Source organism: Schistocerca nitens, chromosome 1 (assembly GCF_023898315.1).
Source record: "Schistocerca nitens isolate TAMUIC-IGC-003100 chromosome 1, iqSchNite1.1, whole genome shotgun sequence".
NCBI lineage: Eukaryota > Metazoa > Arthropoda > Insecta > Orthoptera > Acrididae > Schistocerca > Schistocerca nitens.
In genome coordinates, this window is record NC_064614.1 from 550,995,189 (window position 1) to 551,015,963 (window position 20,775).

General features: G+C 38.0%; 1 protein-coding gene across 2 annotated transcripts in view; it reads right to left on the minus strand.

Annotated features, from left to right (window-relative positions):
* Positions 1-306: 306 nt before the first annotated feature.
* The window catches only part of LOC126254345 (serine/threonine-protein kinase Warts-like), a 214,415-nt gene continuing 193,946 nt past the window's right edge, over positions 307-20,775 (minus strand). For both annotated transcript variants that reach the window (XM_049955304.1, XM_049955305.1), the window contains exons 6-8: positions 19,368-19,546; positions 8,255-8,538; positions 307-2,336 (exon numbers count right to left, since the gene is read on the minus strand). In XM_049955304.1, coding sequence (XP_049811261.1) covers positions 1,908-2,336; positions 8,255-8,538; positions 19,368-19,546 — 892 coding nt within the window. In that variant the 3' untranslated portion in view covers positions 307-1,907. The remainder of the gene's footprint in view (positions 2,337-8,254; positions 8,539-19,367; positions 19,547-20,775) is intronic.

The following is a 20,775-nucleotide window of genomic DNA, read 5'->3' on the forward strand; positions in this document are numbered from 1 at the left end:
ATTACAAAACAAATGGAACACATCTGTATGATTTCAGTCCACAATGACAGTTTGTCACCCCTCAAAAGGATTTTCAACCTTACATTTTTATTGACTTGCTCACACTATCTGACATATTCAGCTGAACATATTTCGATTTCTTAAGTTTTATCACCGGAATAGCAACACATTACATGTGGTGGCTTTCAAAACACTAAAATACTTTGATCTAAGTCTTTCAGTCTACATAAAAATGGAAAGAACTATAAATTGGAAGGAAGGAAAAAGCATTACACTTACATGTATAAGCTTAGTAACATCAACAAATTTACTGTGTAAAATGTTTAATGGCATCATAGGTTTGCATCTGCACAAAGACATCTGGACTGGCACTACTTGACAATGTAGTGAAAATCAAAGCTGATGATCACAGAACTGTGCAGTATGAACACTCAAGTTGCCTGTTTGTCGAACTATAATAGCAGTGATTCACAGAGAGTACTGAGAACATCAGTGATGCAGAGAAGTAGCATATTTTGGTGGAAATATGTGTCAGACTGTTGTAACCTAATTGGGGAAAACCATAACATAATGGTTACAAGACAACTTACTTTCCATCAATGTAATCTCTTCTCAAAATAAGCACAGGAAAGAAAAAAAGGAAAATTACAACAGTGGTCCACAAATTTCAACCAATAATGTCTTAACTTCCCTATAGATTCTTCCAGCTTATAGCGGGTTTGTAAATTTATTAAATAATAATAATAAAAAAGATTTAAATAGTTCAATGGCAAACTTAAATCTAACAAGTATATTACAATTCCAGATAAAAATTCCATTGTAAGGCATTTATGTTCCAGAATGGTTAGAATTTAAATTTAAATAACAACTCCAATCTGTTTACTTGTGTATAATACTGCTGCATCTAAAGTAGTAACTCTTAAAACTTTATGAAGTTAAATAAAACAAACTTGCTTACAGATAATTCACCGAGTTTGCTCTCTCTGTCTCCCTCCAAGACAAGAAAAACACACACACACACACACACACACACACACACACACACACACACACACAAAGGCAGAGAGAAAAGCGTGACGAGTCATCGAGCACTATTATTATAATGGAACATGTTATAAATCGTATGCACAAATGTTATTAACAATGAAAAGTCAAGACACTTTAGAATTTCACAACAATTCAACAACAACTATACACTATATGCATATTATTTACTCGATATCTAAATGACTTTAAGGCACAGCAGTGGACAGAATACTGGCTTCACTTAACAGGCACTGGTGCACATTAGAACACAAAACACTTATCAAAACCTTCCCAATCTTTCCTCTTTTTTAAAAAACAAAAGACAACAATTAAAATGAATACTTGTCAAAAAATGTGGGGATTGGGAAGTATTACACACATCACAATAAATCTTATCACTCTTACGAAAACTGATAATAACATAGGACACAGCAAATAACACACATTTAAAGCTACAAGACATGGAAGAGAGTTAAGAATACGGCAGAATGGCAATGTGAATTGCAGTCCTTCACATAACAGAGCACCAATAATTCATGGACTGATGGTGATGGGGAAAATGCTTCCATTTTTTAAACAGCTGCATTTACAAAATTAAGGTTTAAAGATTCACAGTATTTAAAAATTATACACAAATACTACATGATTCAATTTTTGAATCATCACCTTGTACAACAAAAGTTGTGAATACTTTAACCTAAACTGTTTTAAAATTATGCCTCAAGGCTGGGCCACTTCACTACTTTATAATAAAATATTTTTCACTAATAGCAACCCTCAAAAACAGGAGAGCGCCATAGTGTATCACAGGTTAGCATTGCTTGCCACAGTACTGCAGCACTACCATCTACGTTACCAGTGTAGTCCTTCACCAACTTATGTCATACATACACAGGGCCTTGATTGTCATTTTCATCAAGACTAATCCTAGAATATGAAGGACCTCCCCCATCATCAAAAAATCTTCGAAAAGTAAATTCAAAGAAACCGTGAAAAGGCCGTCCACTGTCAGAATAATCTTCCGATTTGTCAGATCCTGAAGAACCAGAGTTTCTCAATCTTTCTGGATCAACAGGATCAAAATTAGATGTATCAGTTGGGTAATGAATTTTTGGGATGTGAGGTGGCACATGTCGACGAAGACCTTTCTCAAAATCGATGCCAGTGAAGAATGGATGAGACTTTATGTCACTGGCACTTCTTCCAAGTCTACGGTCTGCAGATGTACACAGTTTCAGAATCAAATCCTTGCTCTCAGGAGACAAATTAGCTGCCTTTGGAATATGTAGTGTTGTCTCCCAATGTATTACCTGAATCAGAAATAAATGTGTGAGTTTCCACTCCTTTGTGTTAAAATAATAGTGTCTACTTGCATTACAATCAAAAGAATGATATTTTTGTTCTACTAATTATTAACTTCCTTATGCAATACACAAAGCTTCAACGTATTTGGTCAAATGTTAAGCATATTTTTACATAAATGCTGTTAAATATGTGCTAATCAGTGATCAGATAACTATTCTTTCCAAATAGATCACTTACAGTCATGTATACTTTACCCTCAAGCAAGCACACCATTTTTCATAACACAAATGGGTGCACGACAAATTTTGTACATATGTAAAGAATAGCTGTCTTTATGTTACCAAAATAAACATGTATGAGCAAAAAAAAGACAGTTTAATATAATTTTAATTAAACAACAATAAAATAAACTCACATCATATGAGGTAAAGTACACCCCCCCCCCCCCCCCATTCAATTAAACAATAATAAAGTAAGCTTTCATTAGAGCACTGTGTTGCCACATACAACTGACCCACTCAAAGCATTGAACGGGATAGCTGCTTCAGATCCCTGCCAGTTGCTTATTTGATTACTAATTATCTCTTAGATAACTACCTAAGTGTGGGACTGTGCTGCTAGCTCAGAATCTGGGATATTTTCTTTCACAGATCGTAATTTTTTTTCGCACCTGGCTCACTGTTTATGTTACAGCTGCTCTCTTGGACATATGAGAAAACAACTTGTCACTGTTGGTACAAAACAATGTTTCAGCGCACTTTATACATAGGCACGCCCACTCAAGGGTTAAACAAGGAAAGCAATTTTTTCTTTTTCTTTTTTTTACTTGTGGTGTGGCAATAAAAGCCATAGTACTAAATATTCAGATGAATGTCATTAATGGAAATCAATTACTTGGTTTAAATATATTTTGGCATTGCAAAATAAGTTCAATTTATATATCTGTAGGTAACTCACTGCAAGAGGAGGATAAAACAATGGTTAAGGAAATTTCTGACACTACATAGTACCCTGAACAGGTGCTGAAAAAAAGTTCAATGCGAATCAATAGGGAACATCTCCCAAGAAACTCTTGGAAATCCAAATGAGCAATAAGATTACTTTGAATTTTGTCTTAATGTAATGCTGAAATAGTCATATTTTAATGGTTTACTTTTAATTATTATTTACAGTTATGAATATGGATACCATATTTTGTGGGCTATAAGGCGCACTTTTTTCTTTGAAAAATTGCCTCCATATTTCAGGTGCATCTTACACTCTACATTAATATAAAAATGTCCAGTGTTTGATGTAAAATTCTCATCAGTCTTAAAAATGGACATATATTTGATGCCACGGGAAAACTATCTCAACCTGGCCACATTGTATTCAACTGACAGCAGTGATGCACCAATGCGATGAACATGAGTTGCAGGGATTCACAAGCTTGCTAACAGTGTCTTCTCCTGTCCCATCATCACAAACCCTGAACACTGTCCAGCCTACGATGTGTCACTGCAATCTACAGTGCCAGTGAACCTAAATTTAAAGTGATTTGTGTTATAGGTAACAGTATAATATTTTTGTTAATAGCTTTTTTTGCAATGGAAAAAATAAAAGGTATTCATATGATGTGGGCTACAAATTGAAAGTAATAGCATTTGCAGAAGAACAAACACTGAAGAACCAAAGAACCTCTTTGGCTAATATCGTGTAGCGCCCCTGTGAGCACGCAGAAGTGCCGCAACACGACGTGGCATGGACTCGACTAATGTCTGAAGTAGTGCTGGAGGGAACGGACACCATGAATCCTGCAAGGCTGTCCATAAATCCGTAAGAGTACGAGGGGGTGGAGATCTCTTCTGAACAGCACATTGCAAGGCATCCCAGATATGCTCAATAACGTTCATGTCTGGGGAGTTTGGTGGCCAGCAGAAGCGTTTAAGCTCAGAAGAGTGTTCCTGGAGCCACTTTGTAGCAATTCTGGAGCTGTGGGGTGTCACATTGTCTTCCTGGAATTTCCCAGGTCTGTCAGAACGCACAATGGACATCAATGGATGCAGGTGACAAGGCAGGATGCTTACGTATGTGTCACCTGTTAAAGAGTCATATCTAGACATATCAGGAGTCCCATTATTACTCCAACTGCACACACACACACACCATTACAGAGCCTCCACCAGCTAGCATAATCCATTGTTCACATGCAGCATCCATGGATTCATGAGGTTGTCTCCATACCCATACACATCTATTCGCTCGATGCAATTTGAAACAAGACTCGTACAACCAGGCAGCATGTTTCCAGTCATCAACAGTTCAATGTCGCTGTTGATGGGTCCAGAAAAGGCATAAAGCTTTCTGTCATGTAGTCATCAAGCATAAATGAGTGGTCCTTCAGCTCTGAAAGCCCAAAGTGATGATGTTTCATTGAATAGTTTGCATGCTGACACTTGCTGATGGTCCAGCATTGAAATCTGCAGTAATTTGCAGAAGGGTTGCACTTCTGTCACATTGAACGCTTCTCTTCAACCATTGTTTGTCCAATTCTTGCAGGATCTTTTTCCAGCCACCGTGATGTCAGAGATTTGATGTTTTATCGGATTCCTGGTATTCACAGAAGACTCATGAAATTGCCATACAGGAAAATCCCCACTTCATCGCTACCTCATAGGTGTCCCTTCGCTCGTGTGCCAACTAGAACACCACGTTCAAGCTCACTTAAATCTTGACAACCTTCCATTGTAGCAACAGTAACTGATCAAACAATTGCAACAAACCCGTGCTGTCTCATTATAGCCATTGCCAACTGCAGCATCGTATTCTGCCTGTTTATACATATCACTATATTTGAATTCGTATGCCTGTAGCAGTTTCTTTGGCACTTCAGTGTAGAAACAGAGCATATGAGTGGCATTTCAGCCCTCCGCCTACAGAAAGAAACCATTAACAATTGGCAGATTAGTAAAGAAGAACTGAAAAAAAAATTAGGAAGACTGAATGTAAAATGGCCAAAACAAGAAGATAACATATTAAAATGGACTCAAAGACACCATCAAAATGGTATTGGAATTAATATAAAAATGATTCAAATACACTCTCATAAGATAGTGCTGGAACTTAACAGACTTTAAAGGTGCAGTTAGTGCAACAGATTTACGAATCGTCATGGACTTGGCATGTGAACAAAAACCAAAATACCTCAGAAAATTCCATGACAGTATGAAGAGAAAATATTATCTTTCCGTTGTTTTATTATTCGACATTGAAAGGAAAACAATGTGGAACTACGCCAAATACTGAATACAGACAAAAGTCCTCTGACATTTGGTGAACCGAGTAACAGAACTATTGCCATGCTAAAACTGTAACTATAAAAACAAGTAGATATGAAAAAATGCACTACACTGTTGTCCTTTCATGCTGTGCTGATGGTACTAAACTTAATCCAATGATAATTTTCAAGTGCAAAACAATGCCAAATTCTTTGAAACACCGCCAGGTGTTAACATTCACGTACATGACTAAGGTTGGATGGACAAGGCTGGTATGAAATTATGGATTAACAGAGTGTGGGAGAGAAGGAAATGTGCTTTATCAAAGAAGATTTCTCTTCTTGTGCTAAATCAGTTTAGCAGTCAATAGAAAAATTCTGAGAAAGAGAAATTGAGACAGGGAAATGCGAACCTTGCTGTTATTCTGGGAAGGCTCACTTCACCATTGCAACCTTTTGATGGCTTGATAAATAAACCATTTCAAGCGTACATGAGGGAGAAATGGAACAAATGGATGATGGATGAAACCCGACATGAATTCACACCAAAGGGAGCTTTCAATCGATCTACAATCAATCCATTTTTGACAATATAAAATAATTGGATAGATATTAAATCTACTCACCAAGCAGCAGCAGGAGAACACATACATAAAAAAAAAGGTTTTACTTATGGTAACTTTCAGAGCCAGTGGCTCCTTTTTGTAAGACCTTCTTTTTATATGTGTGCTCTCCTCCCACAACTTGGAGAGTAGATTTTTTATCTATGAAATTACATTATTCTACAATCAGTGTGTCACTGTATAAAGTAGTTATGGTCTAGAATGAGAGAAGACATTATCATTAAATTTTTCAAAAAATGTGGTGTAAGTAATGCTCACAATGGCAATGAAGACCACCTTATACATGAAGTGACGAAGAAGAAGAAGAAGAAGAAGAAGAAGAAGAAGAAGAAAGTTCAGATGACGATTTTTAGAGATTTTAAAAGGTCAGTTCGGTTTTATGAACTAAAAACTTTTTTTGTCTGGCTTTTAAATCTAATAATAAAAATGGTAAAAAACATTATTTAAAAAAATGTATAAAATTAAGGTGTGTCTTACAGTCTGTAGCATCTTATACTCCTTAAAAACCTGTATCAGCATTAGTAAAAGTGTTCTGGGATAAAATACAGTGGAAAGTGTAATTTTAATCTCAAGCCAATGATGCATTTTAAGTCTGATTTTACACATTGTAAGCCTCTTAAAAAAAAAAAAAAAAACTGTAATTCTAATGTGTTTTATTGTGGTTATAATACAATGAGCAGCTCAAGGGGATGCTGCCATAGTTTGGTCAGTAAGAATGATACATGGTATTTGGTACCTTTTATAACCTGTCTGGGCATTATACTCTCTCAAGAACATCTCATATTTTATGGAATTAATGGTTTTACAAACAAGTGGTCTTAATCATACTTGACAAAAAGAATGAAAAAATAGCACTGGTTGTTTAAAACCACGTTGAAACGACAAAAATCACAAATAAAATCAAGTCCCAACAGATCCTATTTGTAACCACTATTATGCCTGAAATATGAGAATAACTTTCCATATAATGTAGATCAAGCTAAGCTGGTACTTTTTGCAGATGTCAGAAATGTTGTAATTAATCCTGTTAGAGAGACAGCAACAGGAGGAACTGCTAAAAATGTTTCTCAGTGAACTAATAACTAGTTCCTTGTAAATAGACACTCATCTAGCTCAGATAAATACACACATCAAAAAATGTTTTGCATCACCCCAGTTCCAAGAACTTGGGAAGACAGATGTTGATTGTCTTCGTTGATCCATTATGGATCGTGAGATGACAGCTGGCATGAACTTCTTGATGCAATAATTTACCGACAGCCGTATGTATTGTAGAAATTTATTTTATTTTATGAACTTCTATGTGCTACCAGTTTCGGCATTACACTGATGCCATCTTCAGGCCCCACTCGTCATAGTTGTAAAATAGCTATACACGGAAGGAGCCATATAACTGGACCCGTGAATCAAATAGTCCTGCAACAGCTCTTGGTGGTCAGGCGACACAGACTCAAAAAATGGAGAAACGTACAATACAAAATATGTATCAAACATTAATTTTTCACATGCTAATTAATGGCACATACTGGCAAACATCGGCAAAATGTCAGATATATGTGATCAATTCGGCAATACCAAATCAGCAACTGTCATGGTGCTGAATGAAAACCTACTTTTTTTTCAGTCCAGCAAAGTTCACACTAAAAACAGAGCCTTCATAGACAGGCGATAACAATCACAATCTTTCGAAAAAAGAGTGAAAAAGCTTACAAAATCTATGAAGACATGTGCACTTAATATTCTGGATTAGCTGCATAGAAAGGACAGCCAGCAACCCCAAACTGCTTTGTGAAACTCCGTGGAACTTTTATTATAATACCAAGGAAATGAAGTAAACATTTCAAAGGAGCAATTTTTTTAATGAAAACATAAAAGTTTATGATCAAATTCTACTTAACAGCATGAAAATTCAACATTACTAGTAAAAAGAAATAATGCTTATGCAAACTTCCTTGGACTAGAAACATAACATTCAACATAAAAGAACCTAAAATGTTGCTATCATTATTCATACCAAAGTATAAAAAGAACTGAAAATACTAACCTTGTATTGTGTTTCTGCAGGTGTTCCAGCAAGAAATGGAGGTGAACCAACAAGCATTTCATAAAGTATAACACCTACACTCCACCAGTCACACAACTGAGTGTAACCTGTTCGCAGCAAAACTTCTGGAGCAATGTAATTAGGAGTCCCCACAAGAGAATGAGCTAGGCAGCGCTGATGTTCGCGCCGTCTGCGTCTTTCCAATGGTTTCAGTTGATGACATCGGCATTCACTGTTGTTCCAGTCTTCTGCTGGATCCATGGAATCTTGCCGACCGTGTTCACCTGAAAGACACCATCCACATATTAATCAGTTCTCAAACTCTCTCTCTCTCTCTCTCTCTCTCTCTCTCACACACACACACACACACACACACACACACAGAGAGAGAGAGAGAGAGAGAGAGAGACGTGGCGAATCCCCTAAAGCTTACACTGCAAATATTGCAGAAATGGAAAGTGCTATTGATGTTTGGTTTTCACAGAATGATTCAAATGGCTATGAGCACTATGGGACTTCACTTTTAAGGTCATCAGTCCCCTATAACTTAGAACTAATTAAACCTAACTAACCTAAGGACATCACACACATCCTTGCCCAAAGCAGGATTTGAACCTGCGACCGGAGCGGTCACGCGGTTCCAGACTGTAGCGCCGAGAACCGCTCGGCCACTCTGGCCAGCTTTCACAGAATGGATTGGTAGTCAAGGGCTTGTATTATTAGCCAATAAACAGATTGTAGTAATATTTAGAAAATGTATTTTTTGTGCAAACACACACTTTCTTAAATGAAACAATATCTATTCACACTGTTGCTGTTGTTGTTGTTGTTGTTGTTGTGGTCTTCAGTCCTGAGACTGGTTTGATGCAGCTCTCCATGCTACTCTATCCTGTGTAAGATTCTTCATCTCCCAGTACTTACTGCAAACTACATCCTTCTGGATCTGCTTAGTGTATTCATCTCTTGGTCTCCCTCTACGATTTTTACACTCCATGCTGCCCTCCAATGCTAAATTTGGGATCCTCTGATGCCTCAGACCATGTCATACCAACCGGTCCCTTCTTCTTGACAAGTTGTGCCAGAAACTCCTCTTCTCCCCAATTCTATTCAACACCTCCTCATCAGTTATGTGATCTACCCATATAATCTTCAGCATTCTGGAGCGCCACATTTCGAAAGCTTCTATTCTCTTCTTGTCCAAACTATTTACCATCCATGTTTCACTTCCATACATGGCTACACTCCATACAAATACTTTCAGAAACAACTTCCTGACACTTAAATCTATACTCGATGTTAACAAATTTCTCTTCTTCAGAAACGCTTTCCTTGCCATTGCCAGTCCACATTTTATATCCTCTCTACTTCGACCATCATCAGTTATTTTGCTCCCCAAATAGCAAAACTCCTTTACTACTTTAAGGGTCTCATTTCCTAATCTAATTCCCTCAGCATCACCTGACTTAATTCGATTATATTCCATTATCCACATTTTAGTTTTGTTGATATTCATCTTATATCCTCCTTTCAAGACACTGTCCATTCCGTTCAGCTGCCCTTCCAGGTCCTTTGCTGTCTCTGACAGAATTACAATGTCATCGGCGAACCTCAAAGTTTTTACTTCTTCTCCATGAATTTTAATACCTACTCCGAATTTTTCTTTTGTTTCCTTTACTGCTTGCTCAATATACAGATTGAATAACATTGGGGAGAGGCTACAACCCTGTCTCACTCCCTTCACAACAACTGCAGCTTCCCTTTCGTGCCCCTCAAATCTTATAACTGCCACCTGGTTTCTGTACAAATTGTAAATAGCCTTTCGCTCCATGTATGTTACCCCTGCCACCTTTAGAATTTGAAAGACAGTATTCCAGTCAATATTGTTAAAAGCTTTCTCTAAGACTACAAATGCTAGAAACATAGGTTTGCCTTTCCTTAATCTTTCTTTCAAGATAAGTCGTAAGGTCAGTATTGCCTCATGTGTTCCAACATTTCTATGGAATCCAAACTGATCCTCCCCGAGGTCGGCTTCTACCAGTTTTTCCATTTGTCTGTAAAGAATTCGCTTTAGTATTTTGCAGCTGTGACTTATTAAACTGATAGTTCGGTAATTTTCACATCTGTCAACACCTGCTTTCTTTGGGATTGGAATTATTATATTCTTCTTGAAGTCTGAGGGCATTTCATCTGTCTCATACATCTTGCTCACCAGACCGTAGAGTTTTGTCAGGACTGGCTCTCCCAAGGCTGTCAGTAGTTCTAATGGAATGTTGTCTACTCCGAGGGCCTTGTTTCGACTCACGTCTTTCAGTGCTGTATCAAACTCTTCACGCAGTATCATATCTCACCTTTCATCTTCATCTACATCCTCTTCCATTTCCATAATATTGTCCTCAAGTACATCGCCCTTGTATAGACCCTCTATATACTTCTTCCTATTCACATTAACAAACTAAAAGTAGGGTACAACAGAATGTCAGTAGTGTTTGTTGAAGGAGTTTAGTGTGAGTCGTTTACGAGATACCATACTGTACAAAGTTTCCGCACCAACATTTTTTTGTGCCATTCAACTTGTAAAGTTGCTAGGTACAATGTTATTATGTTTGCTTAAGGTGTCTTTGTGTGTTCCTTGAGTGCACTGTGACTTGCTGGTCAGTCAGGTTGTGACAGTCGAGGCAGTAGGTCGTGAATGGATTTTCAGATTTACCAATGCAGAAAAAAATTACATGCTCATAGTGAATGGAATGTGTGGAAAGAATGCGGTTCGTTTTTGTATGCTGTCTGCGACAAGATATCGCACTACATGTCAACCTCTCAGCAATTATTTATCATCCTCTTCAACCGGTTACTTGAAAATGGTAGTGTAATGCCCAGACAACATAACAGAAGGAAACAAATGATGACTGAAGAGGGGAAATTAATGTTCTTGCTGCTGTGGCACTTGATACGCACTTCAGCTCCTGCGCAGTCGCACAGAGAAGTGGCACAAGTCAGGCAAGTGTCCTACGTCTTCTCCATCGACATGGGTTCTATCCCTATCATGTCTCTCTCCATCAGGAGCTGCTTGGAAATGATTACGAGAATTGTGCTAACTTCTGTACATGGGCATTAAGACAGGATGCTCCAGATATATCATGTATCCTGTTTAGTGATGAAGGCACTTTTAATTATGGCCAGGTAAACAGCCGAAACATGCACTATTGGTCTGTTGACAAATCCGATGGCTTCATCAGGTGGAACATCAATGTCCATGTAGTGTAAGTGTGTGGTGTGGGATAGTTAACTGTCAGCTCATAGGCTCGTTTAGCATAGATGGAACACTGAACGCACTACAGACTACAAGGAACCTGTGGTCCAACATGGCTATCCATTCCATAGTGTATGAAGTTCTACAGTATGTCTTCACGAATTGTTTCCAAATTGTTGAACTGAACACAAAGGACCTACACCTTGACTGGCCCATTCCCTGTGTTTGGTGCCTGTAGGCATTTTCCTGCTGAGAAAGCTGAAAGACGCTGTCCACAAGGACAAACCCACTACACCCGATGGCATGCAATGACGTATTACTGCAGCCTGCTCAGACATCTCTGCTGCAATGCTAGCACATGTGCAGCAATCACTCTATACAAGACTGGAAGTGTGTATTGCTGCTGCCAGTGATCATTTTGAACACAACCCTTGATGGTCAGTTGTCTTGTTACTGGTCAGAATCCACATTAACTAGTGTATGCAACTATGTTATTCTTTAGTGTGTGCTACCACAGATATTACACAAGTGTCAGTGTGGCAACTATTCAAAATACTATATCTCGTAAATGACTCGCACTTGAATCCTGTAACAAACACCACTGACATTCTAATTTTCCCTACTTTGAGTCTGTTGATGTCAATAGGTATTGTTCCATTTGAAAAAAAAATGTATGTTTGCAGAAATAATACACTATCTCAGTATTATTACAATCTGTATACTGGTAGATACAGCAGTTAGAATGTGACCCAAACAAATATGTAACAAAAGAATAAGCAACAGTTGCATAAAAGAAATTCAATTTCCTTTATGCAACTGGTTGCTTATTATTTCATTATATACAACTACATTTGCTGAGGATGGATAAAATACCAAACAAATACTCACAGATGATGAAAAGCAAAGGCAAATGATTAAGGTGAACATTGATTTTTCAGAAATTCTACCTCAAATGATAAATCTGTCTCTTGAGTTTACTTTTTCTTTCTACACTTCTGTTATCAACCATTCCCATAGGCAAACAACTGAAGGGTAAGGTCTGGGACCTTGGTGGCCATGAGACATGACTATTTTGGCTGATCCATCTTCCAGGGAATGTCAGGTATAAATGGTGTCTCACATGATGAGCAGATGTGCAATGACCTTATCAAGTTGAAAAAAAAAAAAAAATACCATCGTTGTAGCCAAAGGAACCTCTTCCAATAACACTGGAAGCTCATTATTGAGGTAGTCTAGATAGCAGGGCCCTGTAGGACTGTGCAGCAACACAACAGGTCCATTAATTGATTGTCTACCATACCACACCACCTACTTACACAGAAGCATTCTTGAAACTGTTTTTTTTTTCCCCCAAGCAGGCATGTGAGTTTTTCCCAGACAATTGATGTGAATTCCAATAGTTACTGACACAGTCACAAGTGAAAAAGGCTTCATGAGTAAACAGCATTAATGGAATTAGTCAGTGATTTGCAATTAGCCAACGATAAAAATTCCAATCATCTACCTTCATCTTCTTCTTGAAAATGTTGAATTAACTGTAAACGGTGAGGATAGAGGCCATGTATTCATAGTGCCCACCATATTCTTGTATATAGGGCCACCAATATATGTATGAATTCTGCTTGTACTTAATGAAGGATTATGTTCCACGTACTCAGTGTCTACTACTTCATCAACATAGTTCATTTGGAAGTTCACAAGAAATAAGACTGCTGGGCACTGCACCAGTCTCAACAAAAAACAGGTTTCTTAACCTAGTAGTCTGCAGTTAATTTTCATTACAAAACCCATACAAAAATATGATCGTCACACTCAGCATTTATAAATACATGCGGCTTCCTTAACACTTTGGAAATCAAGCCTGAGCATAGTTAGGGTCACAACTTTGTGTTAAAAGACCGCATCACAGTATAGGTCAGTCTGGCCATTAGTTTCTCAATGCACTAGCCACGTGTTGCCTGAAAACTGGACTCTCTTCATATGGTAATTTTGTACGGACGTCTCACTATCTGTCTCTTGAACTGGCACTGCCTTCTATTGTCAAATTATAGACTTATTTGGAGAGAAAAAAATAACATTAGCAAACTTAACAGCCGCTGTCATGAGTGGATGATTTAATATGATTGTACTGAAGTCTCGGTCGGGCACACAGTTTTAATCTGCCAGGAAGTTTCATATCAGCGCACACTCCGCTGCAGAGTGAAAATCTCATTCTGTACTGAAGTAATTTCATGAATGTACTCATTAGGTTTCGCAGATTGCTGTAATTCTGCTACAAATGTGCCACATTTGTTGCACGAGTAAGAAATTTTGGAAGTTCAAGAGTAATAAATTGCTCAATAACCCACCTCCCACCTTTTTCTGGGAGGATAATTATACTTTATGTCATTATTATTTTAAAATTTGTAATCTATCAAAGAAATAAAGCAAATATGAAAAATAAATCTTGAAGCTTGGTCCTTATTTAGTATGTATTACTCTTGAATATACATCAATTATACAGGGTGTTACAAAAAGGTACGGCCAAACTTTCAGGAAACATTCCTGACACACAAAGAAAGAAAATATGTTATGTGGACATGTGTCCGGAAACGCTTACTTTCCATGTTAGAGCTCATTTTATTACTTCTCTTCAAATCACATTAATCATGGAATGGAAACACACAGCAACACAACGTACTGGCGTGACTTCAAACACTTTGTTACAGGAAATGTTCAAAATGTCCTCCGTTAGCAAGGATACATGCATCCATCCTCCGTCGCATAGAATCCCTAATGCGCTGATGCAGCCCTGGAGAATGGCGTATTGTATCACAGCCGTCCACAATTCGAGCACGAAGAGTCTCTACATTTGGTACCGGGGTTGCGTAGACAAGAGCTTTCAAATGCCCCCATAAATGAAAGTCAAGAGGGTTGAGGTCAGGAGAGCGTGGAGGCCATAGAATTGGTCCGCCTCTACCAATCCATCGGTCACCGAATCTGTTGTTGAGAAGAGTACGAACACTTCGACTGAAATGTGCAGGAGCTCCATCGTGCATGAACCACATGTTGTGTTGTACTTGTGAAGGCACATGTTCTAGCAGCACAAGTAGAGTATCCCGTATGAAATCATGATAACGTGCTCCATTGAGCGTAGGTGGAAGAACATGGGGCCCAATCAAGACATCACCAACAATGCCTGCCCAAACGTTCACAGAAAATCTGTGTTGATGACGTGATTGCACAATTGCGTGCGGATTCTCGTCAGCCCACACATGTGGCGGTGAATCGAGGAAGTACATTACATACTGACGAAACTAAAATGAGCTCTAACATGGAAATTAAGCGTTTCTGGACACATGTCCACATAACATCTTTTCTTTATTTGTGTGTGAGGAATGTTTCCTGAAAGTTTGGCCGTACCTTTTTGTAACACCCTGTATATGTGCCAGTAACACTTTAAATAATGGCATAAATGACTGGTTTCCTAGGCCCAATAATCTTCTGACTGGCTAGTCTCCAAAATGTTAAACGCATGGGCGTGTTGAAAAGTAATTCCTCTGAATTTTTTATGTGAAAACTCTTAAAGCTTTTTTTAAATAAAACGTATATTATTAACATTCTACATCTTTATACTTCATGTCTACAAATTTGCATCACTCTGCCACTAGAGGACTCTGAATTGTTGTAGTGTGTAACATGACGGTGTGTAAATTAACTATGTTGTTGCTTGAGAAACAGGGTGCTGTAATTGAGTTTCAAATTCAAAGAGTTACTACACATGGAGCTCCTTAAGCATGACAATGTCAGACCAAAACGAGTGCTGCAACATCTACAACAACCCAATGCCTTCATTCTCCATACAGTCCCGATCCGGCTCGATCTGATTTTCATCCGTTTCGAGAACTCAAAGAACACCTTCTAGGACTTCACTTTGACAGTGCTGAAGTAGTGAAAGTACAAGTGAGGCTATGGTTCGAGGAACAAACACAAACATTCTAAAATTATGCCATCAACAATGTGGACTCTTGTTGGAAGAAATGTGTTTGTCAACAGGGTGACAATGTTGAGAAATAAATATGTAACCATGAAGAATAATAGAGACATTTTGTTTAAAAGCTTCAAGGTATTTCACATAAAAAATTTTACTTTTCAGCAAGTCCTTATAATATTATTGTTATTGTGGTCTTCAGTCCAAATACTGATTTGACACAGCTCCCCCACCTTAATCAATTATGAGCAATTCTCTTTATTTCTGAACAACTACTGAACCTACATCCATTTTAACTTGCTTACTGTATTCATGCCAAGGACTCCCTTAACAATTGCAAACCGCCTACCCCCTAATGCTTCCCTTCATTACCAAACTAACAATTCCTTGATGTCTCATTCTATGTCAGCCGATCCCTTTTAAATTTGAAATTTGCCATAAATTTTTTTTCCTCCAATATGATTCAGTACCTCCTTATTAGTCATTCTTTCTACCTATCTAATCTTCAGTATTCTACTGAAGTGTAGAATACAGCAGAACTTGAAGTTCGTAACAAAAGTGCCAATTGAAAAATAAACCCCATATCTTTGTCACAACCTGCACCTCACTAACCAATAAAAATTGTATACAGTATATAAAATGTATTATTCAAATTAATCTATATTACCACCACCTAATATTATACACTGCCAGGGGGGAAGAGCGGGGGGTGCAAACACCCCTCCTCTCTCTCTCTCTTAATGACTTAGTGTGGGCATAATTATGATCTGAATTTGTGACTCCATACAGTACTGCACTCACACAGCAGCTGCATAAAAGTGCCACTTGAAACCCCCTCAGTTACACATAGTCATCTGGAGGAGCCAAGATATCACATTGTTCGCATTCTTGTTTCATGTGGTTTTGAAACTTTCTGGTTTGAGGGAAATTTTTAGTTTGTGAAGTTAATACAAATTTACACCACAAATTAGATTTTTCTGCCACAGTTGCATTAAAAGAGTGGTTACTGACAAATTACCACGTCAACAAATTTTTCATCGGAGGTCTTCGCAAACTAAAAATAACTTTTGCATATTGGCATCTAGATAGGCACAGTGAGCAGCCTGTGCCCAGTATCTCACCTTCAACAAATTTTGTTTTTCTTCCATTTTTACTATTGCTTATGTGAAAAAATTTGAAGGTAACTTTATAAATACTGAATCTTAATAAATACAACAATTATTCAATGACAATATTATTATTATTATTATTATTATTATTATTATTATTATTGTCATTATCATTATTATTAAATTATAAAAATATTTTATTTTTTCCACATCTTTAAATTGCACACGCATAACCACAAAGAAGAAAATCAATGAAGGCACCTGAGTCACACGTGAAGAGCAATACAGCCAGTGAAGGACAGCATCGTTAACGAAACTATTGCAGCCACCTATCAAGTTCGAAGGAATACGTTGAAGTGTAGAGTTTTCAAGAAAAATCTACATGATACTGGCAACAAGAAGGTATTTGGAGGGTTCCAATCTGCTTTTAACCTCAAAACAAGAAAAGGAAATTTTTTACCATCTCTTGCTGTTGGAGAACAGATTTTTCAGCACGACAGTTAAGGGTCTGCAAAAAGGGTGGTTTGCTGGTTTCTGGAAAAGGTTTCGACACTGAGGCTGAGGTCAAGTACTCAGGAGGTGTAATGTGGCCCCACGAGCAGAGTGGGGCTATTAGTAAAGACAAAAATGACTATTTGTGCAAAAACTATGGCTAAAATCTTTTGAATCCTTTCACTTTATATTTTATCCCTGCCACCCTAGATCCTTCCCACCCTTCCTAAAGTGGTGTTCTGTCACCCCCCCCCCCTTTTCCAGCCAACAAAACATCCTAGTCCATCCCTACTGCACTCGTACTTCCAACCTCTTGCCACAGTTGTCATTTTGCTGTGGATGACCCAGGTGCAAGACCTGCCTGATTCACCTACCCAGCTTATCCTACTCCAGTGTCCTGTCACACATTTATCCTATCCCATCAGAGGCAGGGTTACCTGTGAAAGCATCCCTACCATACACCAGCTCTGATGCAATCAATGCACAGCATTTTCTGTGGGCAGATATCCACTAGAATGAATGGCCACTGCCAAACTGAGGTCAAGAACCAAAGTTGACCACCCAGTGGCACAACAAGTGCTGAGTATGACATGCATGAGTTCAGTGGTTGCATCACAACTCATGCCATCAGGATCTTTCCCTCCAGATGGCAATTATCCTTAAAACACACCCCTCAATCTCATTATCCTCCTGGCCTCGATCTCCACTTGCCCACTGTCCCCAAACACGCTACCCAACAATTTCCCCTTCCTCTGTTCTATCACCCCTCTCAATACACATCTCCACTCCACTATCATCATCGTCATCGTCATCATTAGCCCCTGCACCTACCACTCCTCCCTCCTACATTCCCAGCCTGCACATAAGAGCTGTTTTGTAAGTGAACTCTCATCCAATCTATTAAGGCCTTCATTTTCTGATTAAGCCATCGGTTATCTTCATCCTCATAATCTGTCTTTGCATTCACATTTTGCCAAGTGTATTCCTCTTAAACTTATCACCATTTCTTAGCCCTGGCCTTCCCATCATTTGTACTATTGTACTCTTTTTGAGTAACTGTGCTGAAGTGTGAGTTTAGTTCATTCTTAGATGGGTTGCTTTGTGTAACCGTGGCACTTTCTATCAAAACCAATAACCATTTTATCTCATAAATTATTATTGGCTTCTAATTCACTATGTTTCAACAGCTCAATCTCTCCAATATACTTTCAGCTGATGACAGTTTCAGCAAGTCCTTAGGCAATAAGGTATTGCTCTGATGTTTGTCTCGAATTTCTTTTAAAATGAAACCATGAGATGGCCTTTCCCTTGCTTATTATTTTACTATTTGCTCCTAATACCCAATAGTTTATATATTTCTTATTTATCTCCTTAAACTTCATAACAATACAATTCCAAAACTGAAACAGCACTCTAGAAACAATAATAATGTAACAATCCTGTTAAATGACAATGGAACATGACTAAAGCACATGAACGCCTGTCTTCCTCTTGCACTATTTTTTGTGATTAGTTTCCTTGAATAGTATTGCTTCTTTGACCAACACAGGAAAGTGAATGTAAAACAGTCAGAGATAATGAGACAGATGAGGAAAAAAATAAGAAAACTGTTTATTATTTCAAAAGCAATTGCTATAACTGTTAAAACATTTAGTCCACAGTGAGACAAGATGATCAGTGCCTTCATGGAAAAATGTTTGCAGTTGTGTGCAGAACAATAATTGTAGTCAGGCATGCACATACGTGGGTCCACATGTTGCCAAGGTTGATTCAACTATGCTTAAAAAGTTTTGCTGCAAAGCCCTTGAACATTCCATACAGCCAATATCTTTCCCCATGCGATTTCAGTAGTTTTGGAGCCTCTCAAGAAAGACATTCACAGTTGTCAATTTGCTTTTGAAAAAAGAGGTGCAACCCTGGGCACAATCATGTTTCCATAGCCAAATGCAAATATTTTCCATGATGGCACTGACCATCTTGTCTCACAGTGTTATAAATGTATTAACAGTTATGGCAATTACTTTTGAAATAATAAACAGTTTACTTACTTTTCCCACCCGTCTCTTTTTCATTTGGACTGCTCCTTATATTAAGTATGGGACTGATGGAAAAACTATTCTATGGAAATGAAAGCGAGCAAGAATTTGTAAATCTACCATAGAAGGGGAGTGTGGGGATGGGGGTGGGGAATTGAATTTGGATGTTGTCCATATACAGCCTCAATGTAAAATGAATATAACTACAGGAACAATGTACAAATAGACACTAACAGTGTTTTATTATAACATTTCTTACCATTCCTTTGGTAATACTTGGAGTTGTGAGTCCACCGAAAACCCGTGCAAAGACCAAAGTCTGTTAATTTTATGTGGCCATCCCTATCAATGAGTATGTTGTCTGGTTTTATATCACGATGAATAAATCCCATTTTATGTACACTTTCCACTGCACATGTCAGTTCAGCAATATAGAACCTAATAAAAGAAAGCAATACTTATCACATATTCTGATCATCTCAAAATCATACAAATTAAAACATTCAACAACTCAGTTCTGTACATATTGTATCATGCATGTTTGAAGCACTGTGAATGGTTGTTAACATAATTACACTTCTAATCTGCTGCATATTATGATGTTTTGAAACAAGGATAAAAATAAATAGTTGGATAAGATGCCGATTTTACAAAATATAGCATTTTCCTAACTAGGATTAACTGGATAAAAGTATTTTATATGATGTCAAACTACAAACTAACTAATGTGATGCTTATACCTTCAAACAATCAAAAATTACATGATTTTTACTGAAATATTGCTTCTATTAATGATCTCATATTTTAAAAATTACAAGCATTATTCAAAATTTGTAAGTAACATTTCTGAGATATAACTCAAACACCTATAAATCAGGAAATGGAAGTGCATTTCTGAACAGAAATACGTATTTTAATTTACTCATTCATTCAAATACAAGGAGGTATGGCCAATGTCTCAAAATGCACTTCATACAAGAGTCACACACACAAATAGCAAAATTCTATGTGCCTTGAAACAATTGTTGACATGTTAGGAAACTAGATATACAGACAATGCCAGTAACCCATTACAATATGAGACATTATGATGGTCATGTCGCAAGATGTCTGCTGTCAGAAGGGCAAGGGATACAGTAAGAGGAATGTGCTACGAGCTCATGCACAGCAAAAGTAGCGAAGTCCTTCCAGCAAACATCAGCTGTCCCACTGTTAATATGGTAAATTTGTTACTGTTTGTAATTGATCTGTGTAACAGCTCAGCATTTTTGATTTACCCACGAGATGATTTCACTTGTTTTCCCCGCAGCGATAGGGGGCGTGATCGCTGAGTGCTGTTGGCGCTGGTGCGTGAAGCAACAGTTTTTGGAGGCCGGCTCGGTCGGTATATGGTGACAGGACGGAAGTGGTGGGGAGTCAACTGGTGCCAGCCAATTAAGGACTGCGATGAGTGTAGCTGTTTGCGAGCATGTGGGGAGGACAGAATGCTCGGTTGCTTAGCGTGGTTCTCCATGACCAGCTGTTGTTTGTTGGGCCTAGCACTCGAGTGTAACAGAAAACTGCATTGGTGTGGTTCTCGTCACCTGGCTAAGGCCGAAATTTTCATATACTTTTATTATATTGCATGATCATTACTTTATTATGGGGTTGGTACTTGTAGCCAACAT